Source organism: Oncorhynchus tshawytscha, linkage group LG13, assembly GCF_018296145.1.
Source record: "Oncorhynchus tshawytscha isolate Ot180627B linkage group LG13, Otsh_v2.0, whole genome shotgun sequence".
Lineage (NCBI taxonomy): Eukaryota > Metazoa > Chordata > Actinopteri > Salmoniformes > Salmonidae > Oncorhynchus > Oncorhynchus tshawytscha.
In genome coordinates this window covers 35684978-35709679 of record NC_056441.1, presented here as the reverse complement: position 1 = coordinate 35709679, position 24702 = coordinate 35684978, and the positions used below count along the sequence as shown (strand labels likewise).

The window sequence follows — 24702 nt, the reverse complement described above, 5'->3', positions numbered from 1 at the left end:
ACGCATCACTGGGTGCACACTGCATGCCCTCCAGGATACCTACAGCACTCGATGTCACAGGAAGGCCAAAAATTTCATCAAGGACATCAACCACCCACGCCACAGCCTGTTCACGCCGCTATCATCCAGAAGGCGAGGTCAGTACAGGTGCATCAAAGCTGGGACCGAGAGGCTGAAAAACAACTTCTATCTCAAGGCCATCAGACTGTTAAATAGCCTTCACTAGCCGGCTACCACCCGGTTACTCAACCCTGCACCTTAGAGGCTGCTGCCCTATTTACATAGACATGGAATCACTGGTCACTTTAATAATGGAACACTAGTCACTTTAATAATGTTTACATACTGTTTTACTAATTTCATATGTATATACTGTATTTTGGTCAATGCCACTCATCCTAATATTTAGATATTTCTTGAATCCATTCTTTTACTTTTAGATTTGTGTGTATTATTGTGAATTGTTAGTTTATTACTGTACTGGTGGAGCTAGGACCACAAGCATTTCACTACACCTGCAATTTGAACTTTATTCAACAGGATACTAGTTCCATGGAAAACCATTTACTAGGTAACCATAAATTTTTTTGATAATCTTTAATAGCTCACACGATAGGTAAACATTCCAAAGGACATTGCCATGAAAAGCCATTCATATCTGGAATTTGAACACGCCTCAAATCAGTTCTATGGAACACCATTACCAGCTAACAATGGTTTGAAATGGCTATTTATTTGTAGCTGACAGTGTAAAAGTGCTTCTCTTTCTCCGGATGAACAGAACCTGCAGAACTTACCAGTGATTCACATTAACAGGTAAGTCCTCAATTCATGTACATTAAAGTAATAAACTGTTTAATTTGCTCTTATGCTGTTTTTCAGAGAATTCTGGATGTTTCTAGCATTATTGCCCTCTGATTGTTCCAGTACCTTGTTTTTAGGAGACCATCATCACCACCATAGCGATGTTGACCATATCTCTGCTGCTCTGTGCTGTCGTTGCTATGAATGGAGCAACAGGTAGGACAAGAATACACACTTTAGTTCACACTTTACAGCATTTTTTACAAAACACTCATTTCCTGTCGATCCCTGGAACTCCAGCTAGTTGAAGTTTTTGTTGTCCAGGTGCTGAGGCCCTACCTTCACAATTTTTGGGGGTACCAGTTCTTGTTTCAGAACTTTTGCTGGAGAAAAACACTGAGAAGGTGTGTGCCTAGTTAGTTGCACTTGTTTTGAATTTGGCCAGTACGATAGTAACTTTTTCACACTACTGAGTCGAGTCGAACTGCACTGGGCTGGCCTGGTTACGAATCCACCGTAGTTGCTGGAACTGTGCTGGGAAAGGCAAAGTGAAAATAAAATATCTGAGCCAGCACATGACAGTTCGGGTCGGCAAAGGGTATAGAACAGTCCCATGAACTTTGCAAAGGCAGCGTTGATTTCATGTGTTTTCTTGTCTTTAACATCCTCTATAGAGTCCCTTGAAAAGACAATTGACTTTGAGCAGGCTTTGCATCTGGGTAATTGTAGTTTTTAATCTCTGTCCATAAAACTTATGTCAGTAGATTCATCCGCAGTACTACTAGGTAGACACCTCTCACAGGTTGATGATTCTACTAATCAGAATAACAGTCGTGTGCAGGGGCGGTTGTTTGTGAACAGCATTGCTATGACTTGTCCATTTGAATTACTGCCTGTCTGTCCTTCTTCCAGGAGCTAAGGGGGAAGAGGAGGGAGTAGTGGCAGCAGAGAACAGGAACCAATGCCCCACAGGCTGGTTCCAATTTGGATCGCGCTGCTTCATGTTCGTCGAGACTGCAAGGTCATGGCCCCTAGCAGAGGTATTATGGTTACTCTCTACTGTGAATTAAAGGGAAAGTTCAATCAAAATCAACTCGCTTATTTGGTTTGAGGTTACCCTTAAAGGTGATTTGGCCTAATTTTGTTTATAGGCACCGCACGTGTCATGTAAAATATTGAACCTCCCCTTGAAGTTATTGTTTCATTGGATTTTTCTTTAAGCGTGGCATATTCATAAATATATTTATGTTAATTAAGGCCTACTGTATATTGAAATCTATAGGACATTGGTTAAGACAGAGATAATCTAATATCTCCTAGAGTATTTTTAAAAGAGCATTAATTTGCGATGGACAATATTTGATTGTGAGAGTCCAGAAGATAAGTTATCACAGACTGGGCTACTGACTAATACTTACATTATGAAATGTCTTTGTCCCTGTCTACCTCTCACTGTAGCGCCACTGTGTGTCCCTTGGAGCAAACCTGGCGTCTGTGCACAGCTCTGCGGAGTATCAATTTCTACAGGCAATTGCGGGGTGCAAGACTGGCGGTTCATCAACTCCCTGGATAGGAGGATTTGATGCTGTTCAGGTGGAGTATACTCACAGATCAGTAATATCTTTGGTAAACTCATCAATATCTCAAGGGTCACTGATAAAGTCAGATCTCGGTTTGGAGGATCTTATAGATGTTCTCAACAACAACAAAAAGGTCACTGCAGTATCTATTGGCATACTATTATAATAATAACATGGGATTTATTTGAGACTGAGACCTCACTTCTTCCCCACAGGACAGACTATGGTTTTGGAGTGACGGCTCTGAATTTGATTACCAGAACTGGAAGAAAGGAGAGCCCAATAATAGCGGTGGCAGAGAGCCATGTTTAGTGATTAACTGGGAAGGTACAGTAGGCCCAGTATCATTCACTGATCCATTCATCAAATAAAGCTGACACACACACACACACCGCAAACACACTATACTATTGTTGTGTGAACACCTGAGATTATTTGAGAGGTAATTTCTGTGCCATGTTTCCTTTTAAGGTAAATATGGCTGGAACGATATAAACTGCGGCAACAGATTTCCCTCGGTGTGCTCCAAAAGAATCTGTGAAATCCAGAAAAACTGAAACCAACAATGATACTCCATAGTGCTAACACCCAACTGAACAGTCTTTATGGTAAAGTCAAATATTCAGTAAAGATTATTTGTACTTGTTTTGTTGTTTATTGTCAATAAAACGGGAGTAGACATTGTGTTTTCTCTTAAGAGTCATTATTAAACATGAATGATACTGCCATAATTGTAACAGGATTCTTAAAGGTACAGTCTAGGATTTCAGAGTTTGATCAAAGAATTATACAAACAATTTCAGTATAAATTCCAGGTGAGATAACCACTAGCTAGCTATTAGTAGCTGCACGTCAACCAGTAGCTGCACATCAGGACAACCAACTTCAGCAGTTTGCATGAAAAGAGCAGAAACATAGCAACCATAGCAACCTCAAATGAGTTTCAAAAAAAGAGAAGAAGCACTGGTTAATTCATTCGTCCAGTCTGAAAATTCCACGAGACTGCGATGAGCCAGCCTTCAGAAAATTCAACCGAACACTTGATACCAAATGTAAAACTCCTGCTGCTGTTAGAGCGAACGGCTTGATTGCTTCGCAAAACTAAACAGCAACCCAGAACGTTAAGGAGATTCTCAAAGAGGCATGAAAAATAACCACGTGGATAGACGGATGGAGCAAGAAAGGACAGACTGCTTCGTTTATGGGCATATCAGCCTGTTTCTATCACCCCACCTCCATCAAGGAAATTGAGCAAGCTGAGGAGACTAAACTGCTCGGTGTAACCTTGGATTGTAAACTGTCTGGTCAAAACGTATTGATGCAAAGGTAGCTAAGATGGGCAGCGGTCTGTCCGTAATAAAGCACTGCTCTGCTTTCTTGACAAGGCTATCAACAAAACAAGTCCTACAGGCCCTAGTTTTGTCACACCTGGACTACTGCCCAGTCCAGTGGAGGCTCTGCAGAAGAAGAATGAGAGTACCATCCTCCTCAGTAAAATTTAATAAAAATAAAAATAGTGAAACAATAAAAAAGTTATCCTTTTTAGATTAAACTATACTAAATACATTCATATGTCAGCAAATAATTGATTAAAACAAATAGTTTTGCAATGAAGGTCTATAGCAACAGTACTCGCTGGGGTAGCACCATGGTGTAGCCGGAGGACAGCTATCTTCTGTCCTCCTCTGGGTACATTGACTTCAATACAAAACCTAGGAGGCTCGTAGGCCTCAACCCCTTCAATAGATATACATGGTAATTATGACCACTTCCGGAGGACGACCTCCATCCAGTCAAAGCTTTGGCAGTATGAACAGACATGAGGTTCATCCAATCATAGGATTAGAATTAGAGAATGAACCTAGTGTGTTGTATTCGGGTTGTGCCGAATACATGAGATGGAAGAGATAGATTATAAATTGTTTTCTTGGTTTTAGAACTTTATTTTTGTGTCCAGTTAGTGCAATTTATTTCAACCAACTGGTATTAAATGTATAGCTGGTTAACAGGGAGCCTTGCATTGCAGGACTTGCCTGCTTTTTGGAAAGTCTGAAACTTGGGCGAAAGGGGGGTACAGTGACCTGAAGTACATTGATCGTTCAGCTAAATGCCAAAACAAAATCATGGAGCATATAAATGCCCACATCAGATCTAAGTTGGGAAAAAGCTGAATCAATCATGACGAAGGTCTGCGTATTCAAACCTCGCAACACAATGGGAAAGTAAGAAGAAACAGGGATGTTGTCAAGCAGCATATTAACACCACTTCATTTTGGGTCAGGCCAGAATTGGCTACTAGAGGACATGACACAAGGGCAACTACAAGGAGCTTGCAGCTGTAATTGCGCGTTAAGATGCTTTACTTGCTGAACATATGGAACTTTGACTGTGCTTTCTGGGATGTCGGTAGGGCCACGGGTAGGGCCTCGGATAGGGCCACGGGTAGGGCCTCGGATAGGGCCACGGGTAGGGCCTCGGGTAGGGCCTCGGGTAGGGCCACGGGTAGGGCATCAGCACCTGGACAACAAAAACGTCAACTAGCTGGAGTTCCAGGGATCGACAGGAAAGGAGTGTTTTGTAAAAAATGCTGTAAAGTGTGAACTAAAGTGTATATTCTTGGTTTGCTGTGTGTCCTACCTGTTGCTCCATTCAGAGCAACGGCAGCACAGAGCAGCAGAGATATGGTCAACATTGCCATGGTGGTGATGATGGTCTCCTAAAAACAAGGTACTGGAACAATCAGAGGGCAATAATGCTAGAAACATCCAGAATTCTCTGAAAAACAGCATAACGGCAAAGTAAACAGTTTATTTTGAAATGTACATGAATTGAGGATTTACCTGTTAATGTGAATCACTGGTAAGTTCTGCAGGTTCTGTTCATCTGGAGAAAGAGGAGCACTTTTACACTGTCAGCTACAAATAAATAGTTAGCAATTTCAAACAATTGTTAGCTGGTAATGGTGTTCCATAGAGCTGATTTGAGGCGTGTTCAAATTCCAGATATGAATGGCAAAGAATGTTCTTTGGAATGGTTACCGATCGTGTGAGCTATAAAAGATGATCAATTTAAAAAAAAATGATTAACTAGTATTGGTGTTCCATGGAACTACAGTAGTATTCTGTTGAACAAAGTCCAAATACCATGTTAATGGCAATGTTATTTGGAATGGTTATGCATCCAGGGTTGGGGCCAACTAATATAGAAATTCCTATTCAATTATTGACATCACTTATGAAGTGGAGAATTTACGTGGTATTCAATTCGAATTGCAACAAAAATACCTTCAAGGGGCAATCAAACAGTCGAAACAATAACAAAGCATACTAACACTAACCTTAACCCTACCTTAACCCCTAACACCTAGCCTGGCTAATGTTAGCCACCTAGCTAATGTTAGCCACCTATCTAATGTTAGCCACCTATCTAATGTTAGCCACCTATCTAATGTTAGCCATAAATAATAGGACCGATGAGTCAGAAGTATAACTTTCTGGATGACATGGGTCCCATTATGTCTGGCGAAAACCAAACAGTGCATTCCACAGTAACAACGGTCAAGCATGGTGGTGGTAGTGTGATGGTTGGCTTCCTCAGGACCTAGACGACTTAATAGAAGGAAGCATGAATTCTGCTCTGTATCAGAGAATCTAATAAGAGAATGTCAGGCCAACAGTCTGTGAGCTGAAGCTAAAGTGCAGCTGGTTACATGCAGCAAGACAATGATCCAAAACACACAATCAAGTCTACATGGAAACGGCTAAAAAGCAACACATTTGAAGTTTTGGAATTGCCTAGTCCTAATTCCACTTGAGAGGTTGTGGCAGGACTTGAAATGAGCAGTTAATGCTTGAAAACCCACAAATGTCGCTGAGTTGAAGCAGTTCTGCATGGAAGAGACGTGACAGACTGATCAACAACTACACAAAACGTTTGGTTGGAGTCATTGCAACTAAAGGTGGCACGACCAGTTATTGAGTGTAAAGGGGCAATTACTTTTTCACACAGTGGCATTGGGTGTTGCATAACTTTGTTTATTAAATCAATTAAATAAGTATGTCATTGTTGTGTTATTTGTTCACTCAGGTTACCTTTATCCAATATTAACTTTTGATTTGATAACATTCAGTATGAAAAGTATGTATAAGTAGAGAACATTTGAAAGGGGGATAATACCTTTTCACCGCCCTGTATACATTTTATTTGGGGGAAAAAAACATTTGGGATGTTAAATGTTTTCAGTGTAAACTTAAAACTATAACCAGAAAAAGTATGTAGAAAAGATAAATATATTTTTAATAAGATCTGAGAACTAACAATCATTCAAATAAAAGCTAAACAGTCAGGGAAAATAAACAAAATTCCCAAAATTATGCATTTATAAGTCATTTTGTCATGGCATGGGACCCCAATGGATTTCGTTATGTTTGAGACACTCCGATAGCATTGCAATAAACTAGCTTTAAAACAGCTAATTCTATCAGCCCCTGTCATGAAATGTAGAATTGCAGGACATTTGCTTTGCAAACTGCAAATTCTCTCAGCCCCATGGCAAGATGTGTAGAATTGCAGAAAATGTGCTTTAAAACCGCAGAACTATCACTGCGTCCAAAAGGAGGACCTCAAAAGAAATTGGTCGGCAAAATGCACCATTGGCCACGGCCACCACCTAAGCCCATTTGGATCCAGAGAAAGCCCTGACATCAGATCATGCTAATTTGAGTGTCCTGGATTTACATTTATGTCCACACCTTCGTAGAGGTTGCAGCAAGAGTTGGTCCAAGTGGCTGCATAGCACGATTCCTAATAAACACTGTTCGATTGTTGGACCTCTGCACATGTGTAGTTGTTGACCAAAAACCACTAACTGATAATGAAATGGTACATATGCAGAAATACACTGCCATTGGAGCTGCTGTCTTTTATCAATACTTCTGGCTTTGTAGGATATGTTTGTTCTTTTATCAAAAATGACCAAAAGGTGACATGTGAAAGTGATGTTTCAAACATGTTACTCAGTCTGACACAATAACAACAAGGGCTCATAGGAGTTATCACTTTATTAAATGAGCTCATTTCATACAGACAAAAACAGACAGTTGGGTTCTCTCCCTCCTTCCCTCTGTCCCAAAAGCAGACCAGGTCTCCTGACCAGGAAGATACAATAGAAACAGGATTGGAATGAAAAATTACTGATAACAATTTTACTCACAGAACATTAAAAAGTGACCTCACTTGGTTTGCTATACACAGAACAGGGTACTTCTAGTATAATTAGCTAGTAGCCTGATCCTGCTGAGATTTAGTTATGAAACCAGCAAACAGGCATGTACATCAACACACAGGAGGGAGGGAGGGTGGGGGTTGATAACTGGTTCGTACTGAAGTCGCTGCATTTTCTCTGTGGCTGACATTTTGAAAGCAGCAGGTCGGAATTGTCCGTGATGGACGTAGGCATTGTCAGGGGAGGGAGGCTGGCTGCACCATCTGACCCCGTGTCGCCATGAAGGCCCTCAGGTTTACCCTTCACATCCAGCAGGTATTTTTTAAAAACATTTATTATGGCTTCTCTGCAGTACAACATGACACTTTCACACAATTTAAATCTCTTACATTGGGCGCCCATTGTAATGAATTGTACAGGGGCCGTGCATTGGCCAAATGGTTGTCTGGTAAACTCATAGCCCACAATCACATTTCCCTGTCAAAAGGTCAGTACGTAGGTGACTTAAGGTATAAAAATAAAAAAACAGGGAAATATATTAGTTGGAATCGTACCACAGATATAGTCTGATCAAATCTGGATATATCCAACCAAACTTTTCAGTCCAACTTTCCAAACATACCAATGTCGTGGGTTCCAAGTACAGTACATGTATTCTGGAACACTCTACATAATGCCCACAAAACAGTTGGTGCCTCTACCTCTCCCTACACGAGAACACCAAGTGAGGTAATAAATAAAGCCGAGAGATACAGTACAATCACACGGAGGCGCGCGACCAGAGAGAGACGGAGAGAGAGACATCAACAAACAGGGAGGGAAAATGTGCTCTTTTTTGTGTGGGGGGGGTATTTACATCTTGAAATCAGGCCATTGAAACTGATTGTATTTACAGACTTTTGAATGGAACAGAAAGTGGTCCGTGACGAGTTCAACAGGTAACGGAAAAATAAAACACTGTAATAAAATAATGAGGGGAAATTAAAAGTTGGTGATATTTACAGGGCGGGAGAAGAAAAGAAGAAGAAAAGGAATCCAAACCAATATGCTCCATTTCACGCAGGAAGAAGATGGCTTCAGAGAGATAAGAGGAAAAATGTATTCTTTAAATCAACGTCAGCACATATGACGGTTGTTTCTACAAGTGGGTGGTAGAGGTGGTACAATATCATAAATCATAACACGCTTGTACTAGAAAGCTTTCAAGTGGTCAGTACTGAGAACTGATCTAAATCTACAACACTGGCTTTTCAAAACGGTGCAGATTGGATTCGGAGTACGATTATTCACATGGAACAACAACACATTATCATCACACACACAAAAAAAACCTCTGCCATTCCCTCACCCGCTTCAATTTCTCACTCATTCTCATTCACTCCCACAAGCACAAGACTGTAGGGCTACTATGAACTCGCTATCGGCCACACTACACCAGTAACAGAGTACGCGTCTTCACACACACACACGACCTCGACTCCATTTGAGAATTAACAGAACGGAACAGGAATCATGGTCTGTTTCAAATGTCCAAACTGGAGTCAGCTACTCCATGGAGGATACATGTATGTCCACATGGCTGAACCCATAGTTGATAATCCCTTGGTCCTCTACATTCTAGATGGGTGCAACACTGACAAAGATTCTTACAAGTCTGCTGTGAAAGTCCACTTTTTTATATACACGCCGTCAAGCACGGCGTGTATATACTTTCAAAAAAAATTAAAAATCAGGAGTTCTGGAGAGTTCATGCTATGAATGCATGAGTGCCAAATTAGCCAGAACCAGATTTTGAAATCAAACATGTAACCTCACCATACAATATTTTTTATGGTATGCCATATATTGAAGCCAATAGGAAGGTGACATTTCACTACCACAGCAGTCTTAAATACAGGAATGAAGGTCCTATAGATGGTTGTCTTCCCATGGACAGTAAAGGGAGGCTCAGTTTGGGACTGTCTGAGAGATGCTGCTACACAGATGTGAATCATGGATGTCTCAGTCTCCACACGAACACCACCAGCCTCACCATCTGTCAAACCCTTTCCTTCAGATCCTCACACACACACTGGAAATTTGCTAGCAAGTATGGCTACCAATTATAAACTTGAACCCTCCCCTTTCCATGTAAAAATTCACAGTGCCTTCGAAGCAAAAAAAATAAATAAATGAAAAAAATAAGCAGCTGTCATTTCATATTTTTAAATATAATTTTATAAAATGTATTAAAACAAACACAGCATCTTCCTCCCTCCATCTGGCAACCAGAACCATTTTATCCCATTTGTCTACAAATGACTGTAACAGGGAAACACCTCAACTAGCTTGTAGAGACAAACTCCTGTAGAATGTGTGTGGCTGTGGCAGAAGGCTTCATGAAGTCTTCAGTTAAATAAATACACATTAGAATAAAAAGACAAAAAAAAAAAAAAACTTGATTTAAAAAAAAATATATTATAGAGAGGACCTGCCCCACCTACTGAACCTTCGAATGCCACCCTCAACAGCAGGAACATGAGTGTTATAAACAGGCAGAGAGAAATAGGGAGCTGGGCCAAAGGAGATGCAGCCAGGGAGTGGAATAATACTTAAGGTGTCATCAATACATGAGAAAGTGTGTGTGTGTGTGTGTGAGAGAGTGTCGAACTCTGCCTGTAGTGCTGATCTAGTTTCAATTGAATGTAACAAAACTACCTTGTCAGCTAATGATACCCTCTAATGCTATAAATGGTTTGTTCAATGTATATACAGTACAAAAAGGTATGTTTGTAACCAATGGGGAGAAATAACAAGTAGCGAAGTAGAAAGAAGCAATATAGTGTGTGTGTGCGGGGGGGAGGGGGGGCTGGCAGACAGAGGGTTTGCAGGGATGTTTCAGGTGCTGTTGTTGAGTGATCCGGGTACTGAGCTGTGCTGAGAGGAGCCATCTAACCCAGAGCCATCTACTGAGGGATAGAAGATAGAGAGGAACAGAAGTGGTAGAGAAGAAGACAGTGTTAGATATTTTGAACGGGTATAACAGATTGATTTTTCTAGTCAAGTATAAACTGTAAACATATGCCATTACGCAGCCAAATTGTAGTAAGACCTCAACTAAAACGGATCAGAAAACATTTTCCAGATAGAGGACCTCCTTAAGACTACAAACATTTACAATGCACAAAGGTGTGGTTACTAAAACATAAAAGGAGACAGATGTGTGGTTCTCAGGCTAGTGCCCCTTTGTTTGGCTGCTGTCTTATACAGAAAGGATTACAATGACCAGAAACATGGACAAAGAATATTTGAAGCGATAATGGAAGAGACATTATTTTTTGTCATTTGTAAGAGCAGTCATCTTACTATCCATTTCCCTCATTTCATGTGGATTTAGCCTAGAACTCCACCGAACCTATGTCTGCAAGCCAATTACTACTCCATGACGCTAGCTGCAGATACGGGAATGAATGATTGACAGCTACTCTATGCACTGTGTGGCACTGAAGTGACATGGGTAGCCAATTACTATGTTTGGGATTGGGGGGGGGTCGTACCAGATGAACTGGACTGTGCGCGGGCATGAGGAGGAATTAGGGTGGAGTTCAGTTGTGGCTGGATTGACAGCTCTGGAAGGATAGGAGAGAAAAAGAAAGATAGGAAAAAGCATTAGATTTATAAGAAAGAACTGGTACAAGACTGTGGCAATTTTAAACACCCCAACACATAGCTATACAACGTTACACATAGAAAACAGACAAATATATTTCAAAACTTTCTATTGTAGATACCCTATAAGGACATGCAGAATATATGCATGGGTCAGGTCCATCTCAATTCTTGAATGGGAGTTTCAATTGATTCCCTGAATTTTAATTGAATCAACCACTTTTGGGTTACAAAAAGGTCAGGGGGTCAACATGGTGTACAGACCAGTGGTGCTGAAGTTGAAGAGCAGGGGCAGCTGTCGGCCGCTAGGCAGCCGGGCGTTGGGCTGGCGCAGCTCGTCGAAGAAGGCGTGAGCGCAGGCCTCCAGGGGTGAAAAGCGCGTGACCGGGGTGTACTCCAGCAGGCGCGAGCACAGGGCGACGGCCTCCGGAGGGGAGCGAGGCTTAAACACCTGCGAGAGGAGGTACAAGTACACACACAACATGAAACAGTATCAGAAAAAAATAAAGACATTACTTGAAAGACAAAAACATAACCAGGTTGACATAACTATTTTTTTTTTTTAGAACCATTTACCTTTGTCCAGGGATGTGCTTTGATTTGGGGGAATTTGAACTCTGTGTAGTTGGGGTTCATTTCTCGGATCTGTTCCCGTGTCGGAGTTCCCAAAACCTGAGTAGCAGACATACAAGTACACAGTTAGTAGCGTACAATGGTTGTCATTTTGAATCTCCCCACGTTACTGATTATTATAAACTGGGTGGTTCGACCCCTGAATGCTGATTGGCTGACGGCCGTGGGGCTGTTCTTAGGAACGATGCAACGCGCGCCTTATTGTTTAATTATATATCACTGATTATTACTCCCCTTGCTTTCCCCCACCACTCACACAAAACATTCTCATTAGTCAAATGTCCTCCTAATGTTGGTATGCAATCAGAATGGCGGGTATTTTGTCCCTGTAGTGTAAACCACATACAAACACACATTCCTCCTATTTACTCACCTTGATGATCTCCACTAGCTGGTCCACTCCGCTGTCCCCGGGGAAGATGGGCTGTCCCAGTAGCAGTTCGGCCAGCACGCAGCCCGCCGACCAGATGTCGATGTTGGCCGTGTAGTCGGTGGCGCCGAAGATGAGCTCTGGGGCACGGTAGTACCGCGAGCAGATGTACGACACATTGGGCTCCCCGCGAATCAGCTGCTTCGCGCTGAAGGTAGGGTAAACCGTAGAGGTTGAAGGTTAGACTAATAGTCTTCGAAGCTAAATCTAGGTTAGGCTAATATAGTCTCCTAAGCTAAGTCTAGGTTAGGAGGCTAATACAGTCTCCTAAGCTAAGTCTAGGTTAGGAGGCTAATACAGTCTCCTAAGCTAAGTCTAGGTTAGGAGGCTAATACAGTCTCCTAAGCTAAGTCTAGGTTAGGAGGCTAATACAGTCTCCTAAGCTAAGTCTAGGTTAGGAGGCTAATACAGTCTCCTAAGCTAAGTCTAGGTTAGGAGGCTAATACAGTCTCCTAAGCTAAGTCTAGGTTAGGGTAATACCAAATACTTTTTATAACTAACCCAAGATAGAACAGAGCTTGTCGTTTCCAATGGGAGTAAAATTAATCATAGTGGGAAGAACAAGCAAGGAGATAGGCAGAGCCAAGCACGAGCTAGTGAGATCCTATTGGTGCGTTCTAGCATTTATTAGCATATTTGCATAAGGGAACACCTACTCTGTGAAGTGCGCTTGTGCAATAACTCAATTTGTCCTAAAGCCCCAACATTTTTTAAGGAAGCTTTGGCAAAGGGTAAGGTCTACAAAACGCAATCCACTCTGTTACAGATTCTAGTCCTAAATCTAGCTTAAGCTAATGCAGTCTTCTAAGCAGAGTCTAGGTTATTCTAATACAGCCGCGTTACAATACTTTCATCTCTACCCACTGCAACAGTTGTCGCTGGTAAGATAAGCAGTAGATGCTCAGCAGTAGAGGCTAATACTGAGCCCTGCAGGTCTAACCATGTGGTATAGGATTATACCCAACCACCTGACCCATTGACATTTGGTGGAAACTGTGTTATACAGTGCTTAATAAACCCGATGAATGAGGGGTGGAGCTCACGCGTCTCAGTGTAAATTCTTTTTTCAATGCTGAAGTAAATATCTTAAGTGAGATTTATACTTATTGATTTACAATTATGACGGTCACAGTATACTTTCTATAGAAAAGCAGCCCTGTGTCTGCACGGTAACATCAATGGATGTAATATGTGCAAAATACACAATGAAAAGGGTGTGAGTAGGAGATTGTAACTAAGGATACAACTGGATCAGTGTTCAGTGGATCATTTCACATTGTGTCTGTTTGAGCCCATTAATTCAACACATTCAGTCAGGACACATATGACCCAGGTTTACTTCAATATTTCGGTACCAGTCAGTCATTTCGGTTCAATAATATATAAAACACCGTCTATGTGGAGGGAAATGGGAAATACCTGACCAGCTTACCTCCCAAAGTCACAGAGCTTTAGGATGGCAGTTTCAGGGTCCACCAGCAGGTTCTGGGGTTTGATGTCTCGATGGCAGACACCCTGGGAATGGATATAGGCCAGGCTGCGAAAAAGCTGGTACATGTACACCTAAGGAGACACAAAATGGCCAACGTAGACCAATTAGAACCATAAACAAATCAATAAGGTGGGTTATTTTGTGTCAATGCCAAGCCTGTTTGGGAGAGTAAAAAAAGTATAGTTCATAGTTGAATGACTTATACTAGACAATCAAAGTCTAATGAAAAGACGTTGAGGCAAGCGAAAGTTGGACAATGAAAGAGAAAGGGAGGGAGTTTACCTTGACGTAAATGATAGGAATGATGCTTTTGGCCTTGTTGAAATGCCGGGCCACCCTGTACACGGTCTCCGGGACAAAGTCCAGCACCAGGTTGAGATACACCTCATCCTTCTGTATAGGGGAGGAGGGGAGGGGGGGGGGGCAGACAATCATTATACGCCAAATGACTGCACCAGTCATAACTCGATATGTACTCAAGTTATTCATGCGTTTTGAAAATCCCAACTTTGTAGTGGGAAGAATGACTCGTATGAAGAGGAAACAGACCGCTCAGGTCCTCAGCATTCTCATTTCTGCATTAAGGTGTGCCAAAAACAATGGATGGCAACCTACCTTTTCTCCACTAGAGTAGAAGAAGAAGCGCAGCCTCACGATATTGCAGTGGTCCAACTTTCGCATGATCTGTAGCTCTCGGTTCTGCATAGGAAGGGTATTAAACAAAAGCACAGTTCTGGAATTGAACAGTGGAAAAGGGTTTCTAATTGCCCTGTAAGTGAATTGATCTTTACAATGCGTGGGATATGTGTTTGTTCAGTAAGGTGAAGGCAAAGTGTCCATTTCGGTCACAGAAAAACGTAGGCTACAAATACAAATTTCCTCCCACAAAGTCATATGGAAATGTTTCTTCTAAAATGACAAAAAGGTGTGTCCTGTAGTCAGAAAAACAAAGTAGCCTACTCATAACATTATAGGAATTTACGAGACCAATCCAAAAATGGATATTCCTCATCTCATGACATAAAGGATAAGACAATTTAGTGTTGCCATGATACAGTATCACGATACTACATTTTCTATGGCAATACCCCCCAAAGCAGACTCGAGTTATGGTCTGTTAAAAACCAGATTTATATAGAGTACCAGTCAAAAGTTAGGACACCTTCTCATTCAAGGGTTTTTCTTTATTTTTGTACTAATTTTCCACATTGTAGAATAATGGCAAAGACATCAAAACTATGAAATAACACATATGGAATCATGTAATAACCCCCCCCCCAAAAAAAAGTGTTAAACAAATCAAAATATATTTGATATTCTTCAAAGGTAGCCACCCTTTGCCTTGACTGCTTTGCACACTTTTGGCATTCTCTCAACCAGCTTCACACGGAACACTTTTCTAACCGTCTTGAAGGAGTTCCCACATACACTGAGCACTTGTTGACTGCTTTTCCTTTACTCTGCGGTCCAACTCATCCCAAACCATCTCAATTGGGTTGAGGTTGGGTGATTGTGGAGGCCAGGTCATCTGATGCAGCCCTCCATCACTCTCCTTGGTCAAATAGCCCTTCCACCGCCTGGAGGTGTGTTTTGGGTCATTGTCCTGTTGAAAAACAAATTATAGTGGGACTAAGGGCAAACCAGATGGGATGGCGTATCGCTGCAGAATACTGTGATAGTCATGCTGGTTAAGTGTGCCTTGAATTCTAAATAAATCACTGACAGTGTCACCAGCAAAGCACCCCCACACCATCACACCTCCTCCGTGCTTCACGGTGGGAACCATACATGCGGAGATCATCCGTTCACCTACTCAAATTTGGAGTCATCAGACCAAAAGGATAGGTTTCCACCTGTCTAACTAATGTCCATTCCTCGTGTTTCTTGGCACAAGCAAGTCTCTTCTTATTGGTGTCCTTTAGAAGTTGTTCATTTGCAGAAATTCGACCATGAAGGCCTGATTCACGCAGTCTCCTCTGAACAGTTGACGTCGAGATGTGTCTGTTACTTGAACTCTGCAGCATTTATTTGGGCTGCAATTTCTGAGGCTGGTAACTCTAATGAACTTATCCTCTGCAGCAGAGGTAACTCTGGGTCTTTCCAGTTTCATCATGATGGTTTTTGCGACGGCACTTGAAGAAACTTTTTTTTAAATCTTGAAATTTTCCACATTGACTGACCTTCATGTCTTAAGGTAATGATACTGTCGTTTCTCTTTGCTTATTTGAGCTGTTCTTGCCATAATAGGGCTATCTTCTGTATACCACCTCTACCTTGTCACAGCACAACTGATTGGCTCAAACGCATTAAGGAAAGAAATTCCACAAATGAACTTTTAACAAGACACATCTGTTTATTGAAATGCATTTCAGGTGACTACCTCATGAAGCCGGTTGAGAGAATGCCAAGTGTGTGCAAAGCTGTCAAGGCAAAAGGTGGCTACTTTGAAGAATCAAACATATATTTGGATTTGTTTAACACTTTTGGTTACTACATGACTCTGTGTGTTATTTCATAGTTTTGATGTCTTCACTATTCTACAATGTAGAAAATAGTACAAATAAAGAAAAACACTTGAATGAGTAGGTGTGTCCAAACTTTTGATATATACACATACACACTGACCAAAAATAAACATGTAAAAAGTGTCGGGCCAATGTTTCAGGAGGTGAAATAAAATATCCTAGAAATGTTCCATACACACACACACAAAAAAAAAATCTCTAAAATGTTGTGCACAAATTTGTTTATCCCTGTTAGTGAGCATTTTTCCTTCACCAAGACATACAGCTGTGCCATATCAAGAAATGGATTAAACAGCATGATCATGAAGTTGTCACCACATAATGCCAAAGAAGTCGCAAATTGAGGGAGCATGCAATTGGCATGGTGACTGCATTTATGTCCACTAGAGCTGCTGCCAGAGAATTGAATGTTCATTTCGCTATCATAAGCTGCCTCCAACATCGTTCTAGAAAATTCGGCAGACCACGTGTATGACGTCGTGCGGGCGAGTGGTTTGCTGATGTCATCGTTGTGAACAGAGTGCCCCATGGTGGCGGTGGAGTTACGGCATGGGCTACGGACAACCAACACAATTGCATTTTATTTTATGACAATTTGAATGCACAGAGATACCGTGACGAGATCCTGAGGCCCATTGTGCCCATGTTTCAGCATGATAATGCAGGTCCCCATGTTGCAAGGATCTGTACACAATTCCTGGACGCTATAAATCCCGGTTACCAATCTATTGCATCTTGCCTATGCCGCTCGGTCATCCATATGTACTGTTAGGTTCTAATTTTCGGACTAAAAAAAAAACACTCTACGGACACTATAGAAGCTTAACCAAGTTGATTCTTCCCAGAGGGTCCATACAGCTGCATTCAGACAAAAACATGGTTTCACCTGTGGTAATATGCAAACCCCACTTTGATAAAGAGGAGACTCCCCCCACTAGACATTGCATCATTATTGCGTATTAGGTAGTTGTGGAATTGTTAGATTACATGTTAGATGGTACTGCACAGTCGGAACTAGAAGAATTTCACTACACTCACATTAACATCTGCTAACCATGTGTATGTGACCAATACAATTTTATTTGAGTTCTTCCATGGCCTGCATACTCAAACATGTCAGCCATTGCGCATGTTCGCGATGATCTGGATCGACAGCGTGTTCCAGTTCCCGCCAATATCCAACAACTTCGCACAACCATTGAAGAAGAGTGGGACAACATTCCACACCGGTATTTGGGGAGTGTCTCCCATTCTTCTCTGCAGATCCTCTCAAGCACTGTCAGGTTGCATGGAGAGTGTCGCTGCACAGCTATTTTCAGGTCTCCAGAGATGTTCGATGGGGTTCAAGTCCGGGCTCTGGCTGGGCCACTCAAGGACATTCAGAGATTTGTCCCGAAGCCACGCCTGCGTTGTCTTGGCTGTATGTTTAGGGTTGTTGTCCTGTTGGAAGGTGAACCTTCACCCCAGTCAGACCCGGAGCACTCTGGAGCAGGTTTTCGTCAAGGATCTCTCCGTACTTTGCTCAGTTCATCTTTCCCTCAATTCTGACTCGTCTCCCAGTCCCTGCCGCTCAAAAAGATCCCAGCAGTATGATGCTGCTGCCACCACCATGCTTCACCGTTGGGATGGTGCCAGGTTTCCTCCAGATGTGACGCTTGGCACACAGGTTAAAGAGTTCAATCTTGGTTTCATCAGACCAGAGAATCTTGTTTCTCATTGTCTGAGAGTCCTTTAGGTGCCTTTTGGCAAACTCCAAGCGGGCTATCATGTGCCTTTTACTGAGGAATGGCTTCTGTCTGGCCACTCTACCATGAAAGGCCTGATTGGTGGAGTGTTGTAGACATGGTTGTCCTTCTGGAAGGTTCTCCCATCTCCACAGAGGAACTCTGGAGCTCTGTCAGAGTGACCATTGGGTTCTTGGTCACCTCTCTGACCAAGGCCCTTCTCCCCCGATTGCTCAGTTTGGCCGGGCGGCCAGCTCTAGGAAGACTCTTGGTGGTTCCAAACTTCTTCCAGAACGATGGAGATGATGAGGCCGCTGTGTTCCTGGGGCCCTTCAATGCTTGATAAAATCCTGTCTCAGAACTCCACGGACAATTTGTTCGACCTTGTGGCTTTTTGTTCTGACATGCATTGTCAACTGTGGGACCTTATATAGACAGGTGTGTGCCTATCCAAATCATGTTCAATCAATTTAATTTATAACAGGTGGACTCCAATCAAGCTGTAGAAACATCTCAAGCATGACCAATGGAAACAGGATGCACCTGAGCTCAATTTCGAGTCTCATAGCAAATGGTCTGAATACTTATGTAAATAAGTATAAATGTATAAAAAGTATAAAGTATAAATGTTTTTTAAAAACAGTTTTTGTTTGTCATTATGGGGTATTGTGTGTAAATGGAAGAGAAGAAAAAAAAACATTACTTTAAAAAAAATAAGGCTGTAACATATCAAAATGTGGAAATGCAGGTGTCTGAATACTTTCCAAATGCATTGTAAATTATGTGCTACAGATTTGAAAATAAACAAATGTGACTCTGGGTGACAACAAGGCTGTATTTCTCCAAGAGACTGGCCGCCATACCTTGAACCTCTTATCCTGCAGCACCTTCTTTATGGCCACCATCTCCTGGCTGTCGATGAGGCGTGCCTGGTACACCACACCGAAAGAGCCATTCCCAATCACCTTGATGTCCGTGTAGGACACCTCCTGTGGGCGGTCGGGACCCTGCCCAGATGTGGCCACCACCGTAGTCACCTTCCCACTGTCCCCTGGGAAACAAGGAAACAAGTCGTGTCAAAAAAATAGTCCTCTTCTCAGATTTGAAATAGAGGAGATTAAGAGGGTTTTGTTCATTCAGTAGGTACAAAACTGAAGAAAACAGACCAAAACAGGGTTGTAGGCCTATTATCTGAACTCTAAGAAAAGCTGTTTTGCTACAGTGTGACATAATGAACATGACCAAGGACATTGTTGCTAATATATGGTTAATTTCTACGTAAACAAGGGCTCAAGTGTATTGACATTTTTGGCCTGGGGTGGTGTAGTGGTTAACAGGGCTCGTGTTATTAACTACCTCGTGTTTGTGTAACCACTACAGTAGCCACCTGCCTTGTTGGAGGACGTGTGCTCCTTTGAACATCATTTGACCTAAGGAACACGAGACTTGCGATCCTCCAATAGGCCCATCATCGATCTCATCCAATACACTTGAACTCAAAACAACGGTTACCTACAGGCCACATCAAACAACTGTGTGTTTGGTGGCCTGGGACAGAGAGTTCTGAGGCAGGCCTACTTCATGTGAGATTCATTCCCTGTATGAGGACAGGACAGGGCCAGTTGGCTGGTTGAACTGGAGACCTTAGCACTTTGCACAGAGAATGACCCCGCTCTAACTCTGTTCAGATCACTCAGCCTCCCACAAACAAATGATGTGTGTGTGTGCACAATCACCATGGTGATGACATAATACAGTGTGGTCCTGCAGAATGACATGTCCAGGTGTATCAATTCCACACCCTCATGTGCAGAAATAGAGGGAGTTGTTTTTAAAGAAATGGTTGAATTTATGGACCTGTGAACTTGTGCAATAAATACCAGAGATCTGAGACAAAATTCAACTTTGGTTCATTTAGTCAAACGCAATCAATGGCTAGACCAGTAGCCTATATTCTTGCTAGTGTCAAATCCAAACCACAGAAATCTTAATGACTTGTCCCACATGAAGCATGAAAAAACCTTGACAAAAAAGGAGACCGGTCATCATTTGGAACACCACTTCACCATTTCAAAAGCATCAGCATGTCCTGTTGTCCACATCTTTGCTTAGTGTTTCACCAAAATTGACTTATACCATTAGGTTTGAGCTCCAACTTTCATCATCACATATAATACGATGTGGCTGCAGATCAGACTTGCCCCAGAACTTGTTTCCTCCGGACTAAAGATCCCAAAGCTTCTGCGCATGTGTTTATTCTCTACTTTACACACAGTCTCTGTTCTCGCCATAGAGAACAGGCTACTTTGGCAAATGGAGGTCATTTAATAAAAGATGGATTAAAGCTGAATCAATGTCTGCAAGATCACACAATGATAGGTAGAATACTAACAGAACCGAATATAATAGCATAGTATAACGTTACTGTAAGACAGGCTAAATTCGCTCACTGTACATCACTCAAAACAACACTGCAGGCTACTGCGAAAATAACACTAACTCAGGGAGATCTAAACGCATACAGACATATCACCAGTAAAACTTGAAAAATTACCATTCACCATTGACAGTGAGAAATGTGCAAGGGACCACAAATCTGTGCAGTAAAGACACACGTGCAGAACGTGATCTGCACCTACGCTGAAGCTTCGAGACCTTTAGTCAGGGGGAAGAAGGTCTGGGAAAAGTCAGATCCACAGCCAACAAAATGTACTCTGCATGACAAACATTGATCATCATGGTGGATAAAGCCATCCAATTCCAATGTCCACTACAAGGCACAAAGTGGAAACATGCTCTAACAAAAAAAAAAAACATGTGCAAAGGATGCATGGAAGTTGTTGATGTGCTATGTAGGCAAGTATTTCAGCTTGTCATCTTTCTTCTGTATATCTACTAGCCTACTTCTTGGAGAATTACTAGCTCATAATATATTATACAGCTGGCTAGTAGTTACATGTTTCACCACTTTTTATCAAGTTCTGTATCACCTATTAACAGTCACTGTATAACTAGAGATTTCTTTCTAGGCTGGTTACTTATCTGAGCTACTGGATAGATACGTATCCACTATCGACCTAATTTGAACAATAGGTAAGGGTGTGCTTAACATGAATCAGTGTTGGGAAGCACAAAGCTAGTTGTTTTCTGGCTAGCTTACTTGTCAGCCGTTATGAACATACAATTAGGCTACCTATGAACAAACAATTAGGCTACCTTGCCTATGCAATATTTATTTCAATTAATACTGTCGTTTGTAGTGTCACGTAACTAGCTCGTTAGGTAAAGAATTGTTGTTTGAACTAGCTAGTTATCACTGATTCGTTTGCTTGTTAAAACATAAAAAGCACTACTACTGTAGCTAACTAGATTGAATCTCCTTGTAAACTAGTTAACGTTACCACATAGCCATCTAAAAACCCATCTGAGATGCTAGTTATCCATCTGCTATAGCTGCTGCTTACAAGTCAGCTGGCATGCCTTAGCACACGTAGCTAAGGTTGTTTATGTTGCTTATGCTTTCTTTATATTTAGCTAGCGTTACAGTATGGTACCGCGAGGTCATTAATTAGCTAGCATGCTAATATACACGGAACAAAAATATAAACGAAACATGTAAAGTGTTGGTTCCATCTTTCATGGGCTGAAATAAAAGAGCCCAGAAATGTTTCATACACACATCCTCAAATGTTGATGTTGTGCACAACATGTGTTTACATCCCTGTTAGTGAGCATTTCTCCTTTCACCTGACAGGTGTGGCATATCATGATCCTGATTAAACAGCACGATCAGTACACAGGTGCACCTTGTGCTGGGGACAATAAAATGCCAATGTACAGTTGTCTCAAGTTGAGAGAGCGTGCAATTGGCATGTCCACCAGAGATGTTGGCTGATAATGTATCTACTATAAGCAGCCTACAACTTCGATTTAGAGAATTCGACTGTTTGCCCAACTAGCCCCACATCCGCAGACCACGTGTATGGCGTCGTATGGGCAAGCAGTTTGCTGATGTCAATGTTGTGAACAGAGTGCCCCGTGGTGGTGGTGGGGTTATGGTATGTGCAGGCATAAGCTATGGACAACGAACACAATTACATGTTATCGATGGCAATTTGAATGCACAGAAATACCATGACAAGATCCTGAGGCCCATTTTTTAAAGGTATCTGTGACCAACAGATGCATATCTATATTCCCAGTCATGTGAAATCCATAGATTAGGGCCTATTGAATTTGTCAATTGACTGATTTCCTCAATCATATGAATTGCAGCTCAGTAAAATCTTTGATTTTTTTACATTAATATTTTAGTTTAGTATAACTAATCTAGACCTAGCAAGCTAGCTAGCTAACGCGAATTACTTAGTTTTTGGCGTGGGTTAGCAAGTTACAGTAACTAGTTTGCTAACTGACAACTCAACCGTTCAGACAACTACAGTTAATCAAGGCAGTTAACTAGCTAACTCGTTTTTTAAAAACTAACGTTACAACAACAATGTTCGCCCTGGCAATCGTGCAAAATTGACCACATTCGCTACGACACTGGACTGTAGCTACAATGTGTGTCTTTCGATCATCCAGGGCAATATTTTTCAGAAAACACATCATAATAAACTTACTGGCCAGCTTTAAATTTGAGCATCCAGACGAACTGCTCCCCGAGGCCTGCTGGACCCCGGTCTTTCCTGTGCTGCTCCCCACCGCAGCGGCTGATCCGGTGGATGCTGCAGCGGCTCCGGGATTACTTTGTGGCTCAGCAAACGAGCTAGTTCTGGGCCGCCCGCTGCCGCTCATATCTCTGTGCAAGGGTAGCGGGCGGGGGGCTAGAGATTCACACCAAGTGAGTTTAAATGTTGCCTCTTTTGACTGCAAATGCAATAATCGTTGTAAAACAGACAGAATTGACACCGTTCGGATGAGTCCTCCCTTGCACTGCCTGTCTGAGCTCGTAGACAGTAGAAACTGACAAATTGCATTTTCTCCTGGGAAATGAAGTTCGATTTGGCTGTGGCTCACGACTGTTCCCTTGTCTTTGAAAATACCCATAGAACTACACTGCTAAAATAACAGTGTTGAGTTTCACCAGAGGTGGCGCTTCCGTCTGGGATTTCTTGATTTCTACCGTGACAGTAAAAATAATGTATACACGAAAGGGAGTACAGACATGAAAACTACAAATCCCATTATGTTTTAGATAAGAGGAGAGTAAGAGTAAGAATTTCACATAAAATAAGGGTCATTGCTTTCCAGCATCCTTTGGACGTCCCTACCCTAACTGTAACCATTTTTACATTTAAATGCTGCTATAGTTAAGGTTTCAATGGGGAGGTAAAGAATCCCAAATAGCAGATTTTAAAAAAAATCCTTAATATTTATTTCAATACCCTTCACATGCCTCTGGTGGCCTTACAGCAGAGCCCTCTCACTTCTCACACCATTTTAGCAAATTCAGGGGGTTTCCTGACCTGGCCTTGAACCCAGGTGTCTGTTTCAGAGGCAAATACACAGTTCACAACAATGATGTCAGAAGTGGAAAGTGACTCAAATGTAGTGCCTGATGTCAACTAAAGGACAAGCAAATAGTGTCACCCAGGTATTGGTTCTTTAAATCAACACACTGCCCAAGATCTCTGAATGGTCTGGTACACCAAGTTTTGGATTGACGAGCATGAGATTGAGTTCATATCTCCACCTGCCTTGGCAGGAAGGATCTTGACATTGTAATTGCAGGTAATCCCACTTTAACATGACTGATGGACAGCTGTGACATGTCTACTTGTGTATAGAAAATCAATCAACAAAGGGAATCTCAAAATACTGGGGATTTCACTTAGTGGAAGCAGCCATAGTCGACTGTGTGGGGGAGTCACAGGTTCGCGTTCTCTGAATTCAGATTCTCTTCCAGTCATCATTTCAAGTATCAGTACTCGCTCAACCTTCAGGCATAACATCTACGTAGGATAAAGTAGTTATTTGTTATTACCGACCTTACAGGGGCACTTCCGTTAGAATCTTGGGTCAGTTGTACAGAGATGGATTCCATCAAACCAGCACACTCACATTCACTAATCTGACTCAGAACAAAGTCAAAGACCAAGGATATTGTGTTAGGTCTTTTAATATTTTCAATATTTAGTTGTTTATTTTGCTTAGAAATATTGCACATGGTCAACATGCCTGTTTATGAGCTCACACTCATCTCTCTCATTCTAAAATTCCTTCTCCAAGGTATGGACAGTTTATTTTAAGCACAATCATACAGTGTACACACATTCGTGTGTGTGTGTGTGTGTATGTATGTCTGTGTGTTTGCGTGCGCACATGCATGTTCACGGAATCATTTCAGGCCTCACCTTAGCAAGACTCAACAAATCTTTGATAAATTCTATGCGTTTGATCTTGGACTATCTCATTAATATAACAGTCAAGGTGGCATATAATAGTCCTGGTGACTGTCAAAAAAAATACTGCCTCCAGTATATGTGAAGAACATATGATTGATAATGTCTTATTGTATGGTATGTGAAGGGTGTGGCCGAGTCCATACATGCATGTGCGCAAACACACACACAACATCTATATGCACATATGGAAATATAGATATTTTTCACACATCCAACTGTATACAGAGAAATAAAG

At 41.8% G+C, this 24702-nt stretch overlaps 2 protein-coding genes and 1 long non-coding RNA gene across 3 annotated transcripts; 1 reads left to right on the top strand and 2 right to left on the bottom strand.

The window, feature by feature from the left end:
• Nucleotides 1-372: 372 nt before the first annotated feature.
• LOC112264809 (ladderlectin) lies at nucleotides 373-3068 on the top strand. The gene is made up of 6 exons (XM_024441664.2): nucleotides 373-816; nucleotides 942-1020; nucleotides 1717-1844; nucleotides 2263-2397; nucleotides 2600-2711; nucleotides 2856-3068. Exons 2-6 carry the CDS (start codon nucleotides 966-968, stop codon nucleotides 2939-2941), a joined length of 516 nt encoding a protein of 171 aa, XP_024297432.1. The 5' UTR covers nucleotides 373-816; nucleotides 942-965; the 3' UTR covers nucleotides 2942-3068.
• Nucleotides 3069-4060: 992 nt separating this feature from the next.
• Nucleotides 4061-5380, bottom strand: LOC112264808. Its single transcript, XR_002955683.2, has 3 exons — nucleotides 5225-5380; nucleotides 5022-5100; nucleotides 4061-4901 (listed from the first exon to the last, which is right to left on the bottom strand). It is a non-coding gene; the product is annotated as an uncharacterized LOC112264808 (long non-coding RNA).
• Nucleotides 5381-7426: 2046 nt separating this feature from the next.
• Nucleotides 7427-23107, bottom strand: LOC112264807 (glycogen synthase kinase-3 beta). The gene is made up of 10 exons (XM_024441662.2): nucleotides 22683-23107; nucleotides 18924-19111; nucleotides 14427-14510; nucleotides 14094-14204; nucleotides 13752-13882; nucleotides 12263-12467; nucleotides 11833-11928; nucleotides 11521-11707; nucleotides 11145-11216; nucleotides 7427-10556 (listed from the first exon to the last, which is right to left on the bottom strand). The coding sequence occupies exons 1-10, from the start codon at nucleotides 22855-22857 to the stop codon at nucleotides 10486-10488; spliced, it is 1320 nt and encodes a 439-aa protein (XP_024297430.2). The 5' UTR covers nucleotides 22858-23107; the 3' UTR covers nucleotides 7427-10485.
• Nucleotides 23108-24702: the final 1595 nt, after the last annotated feature.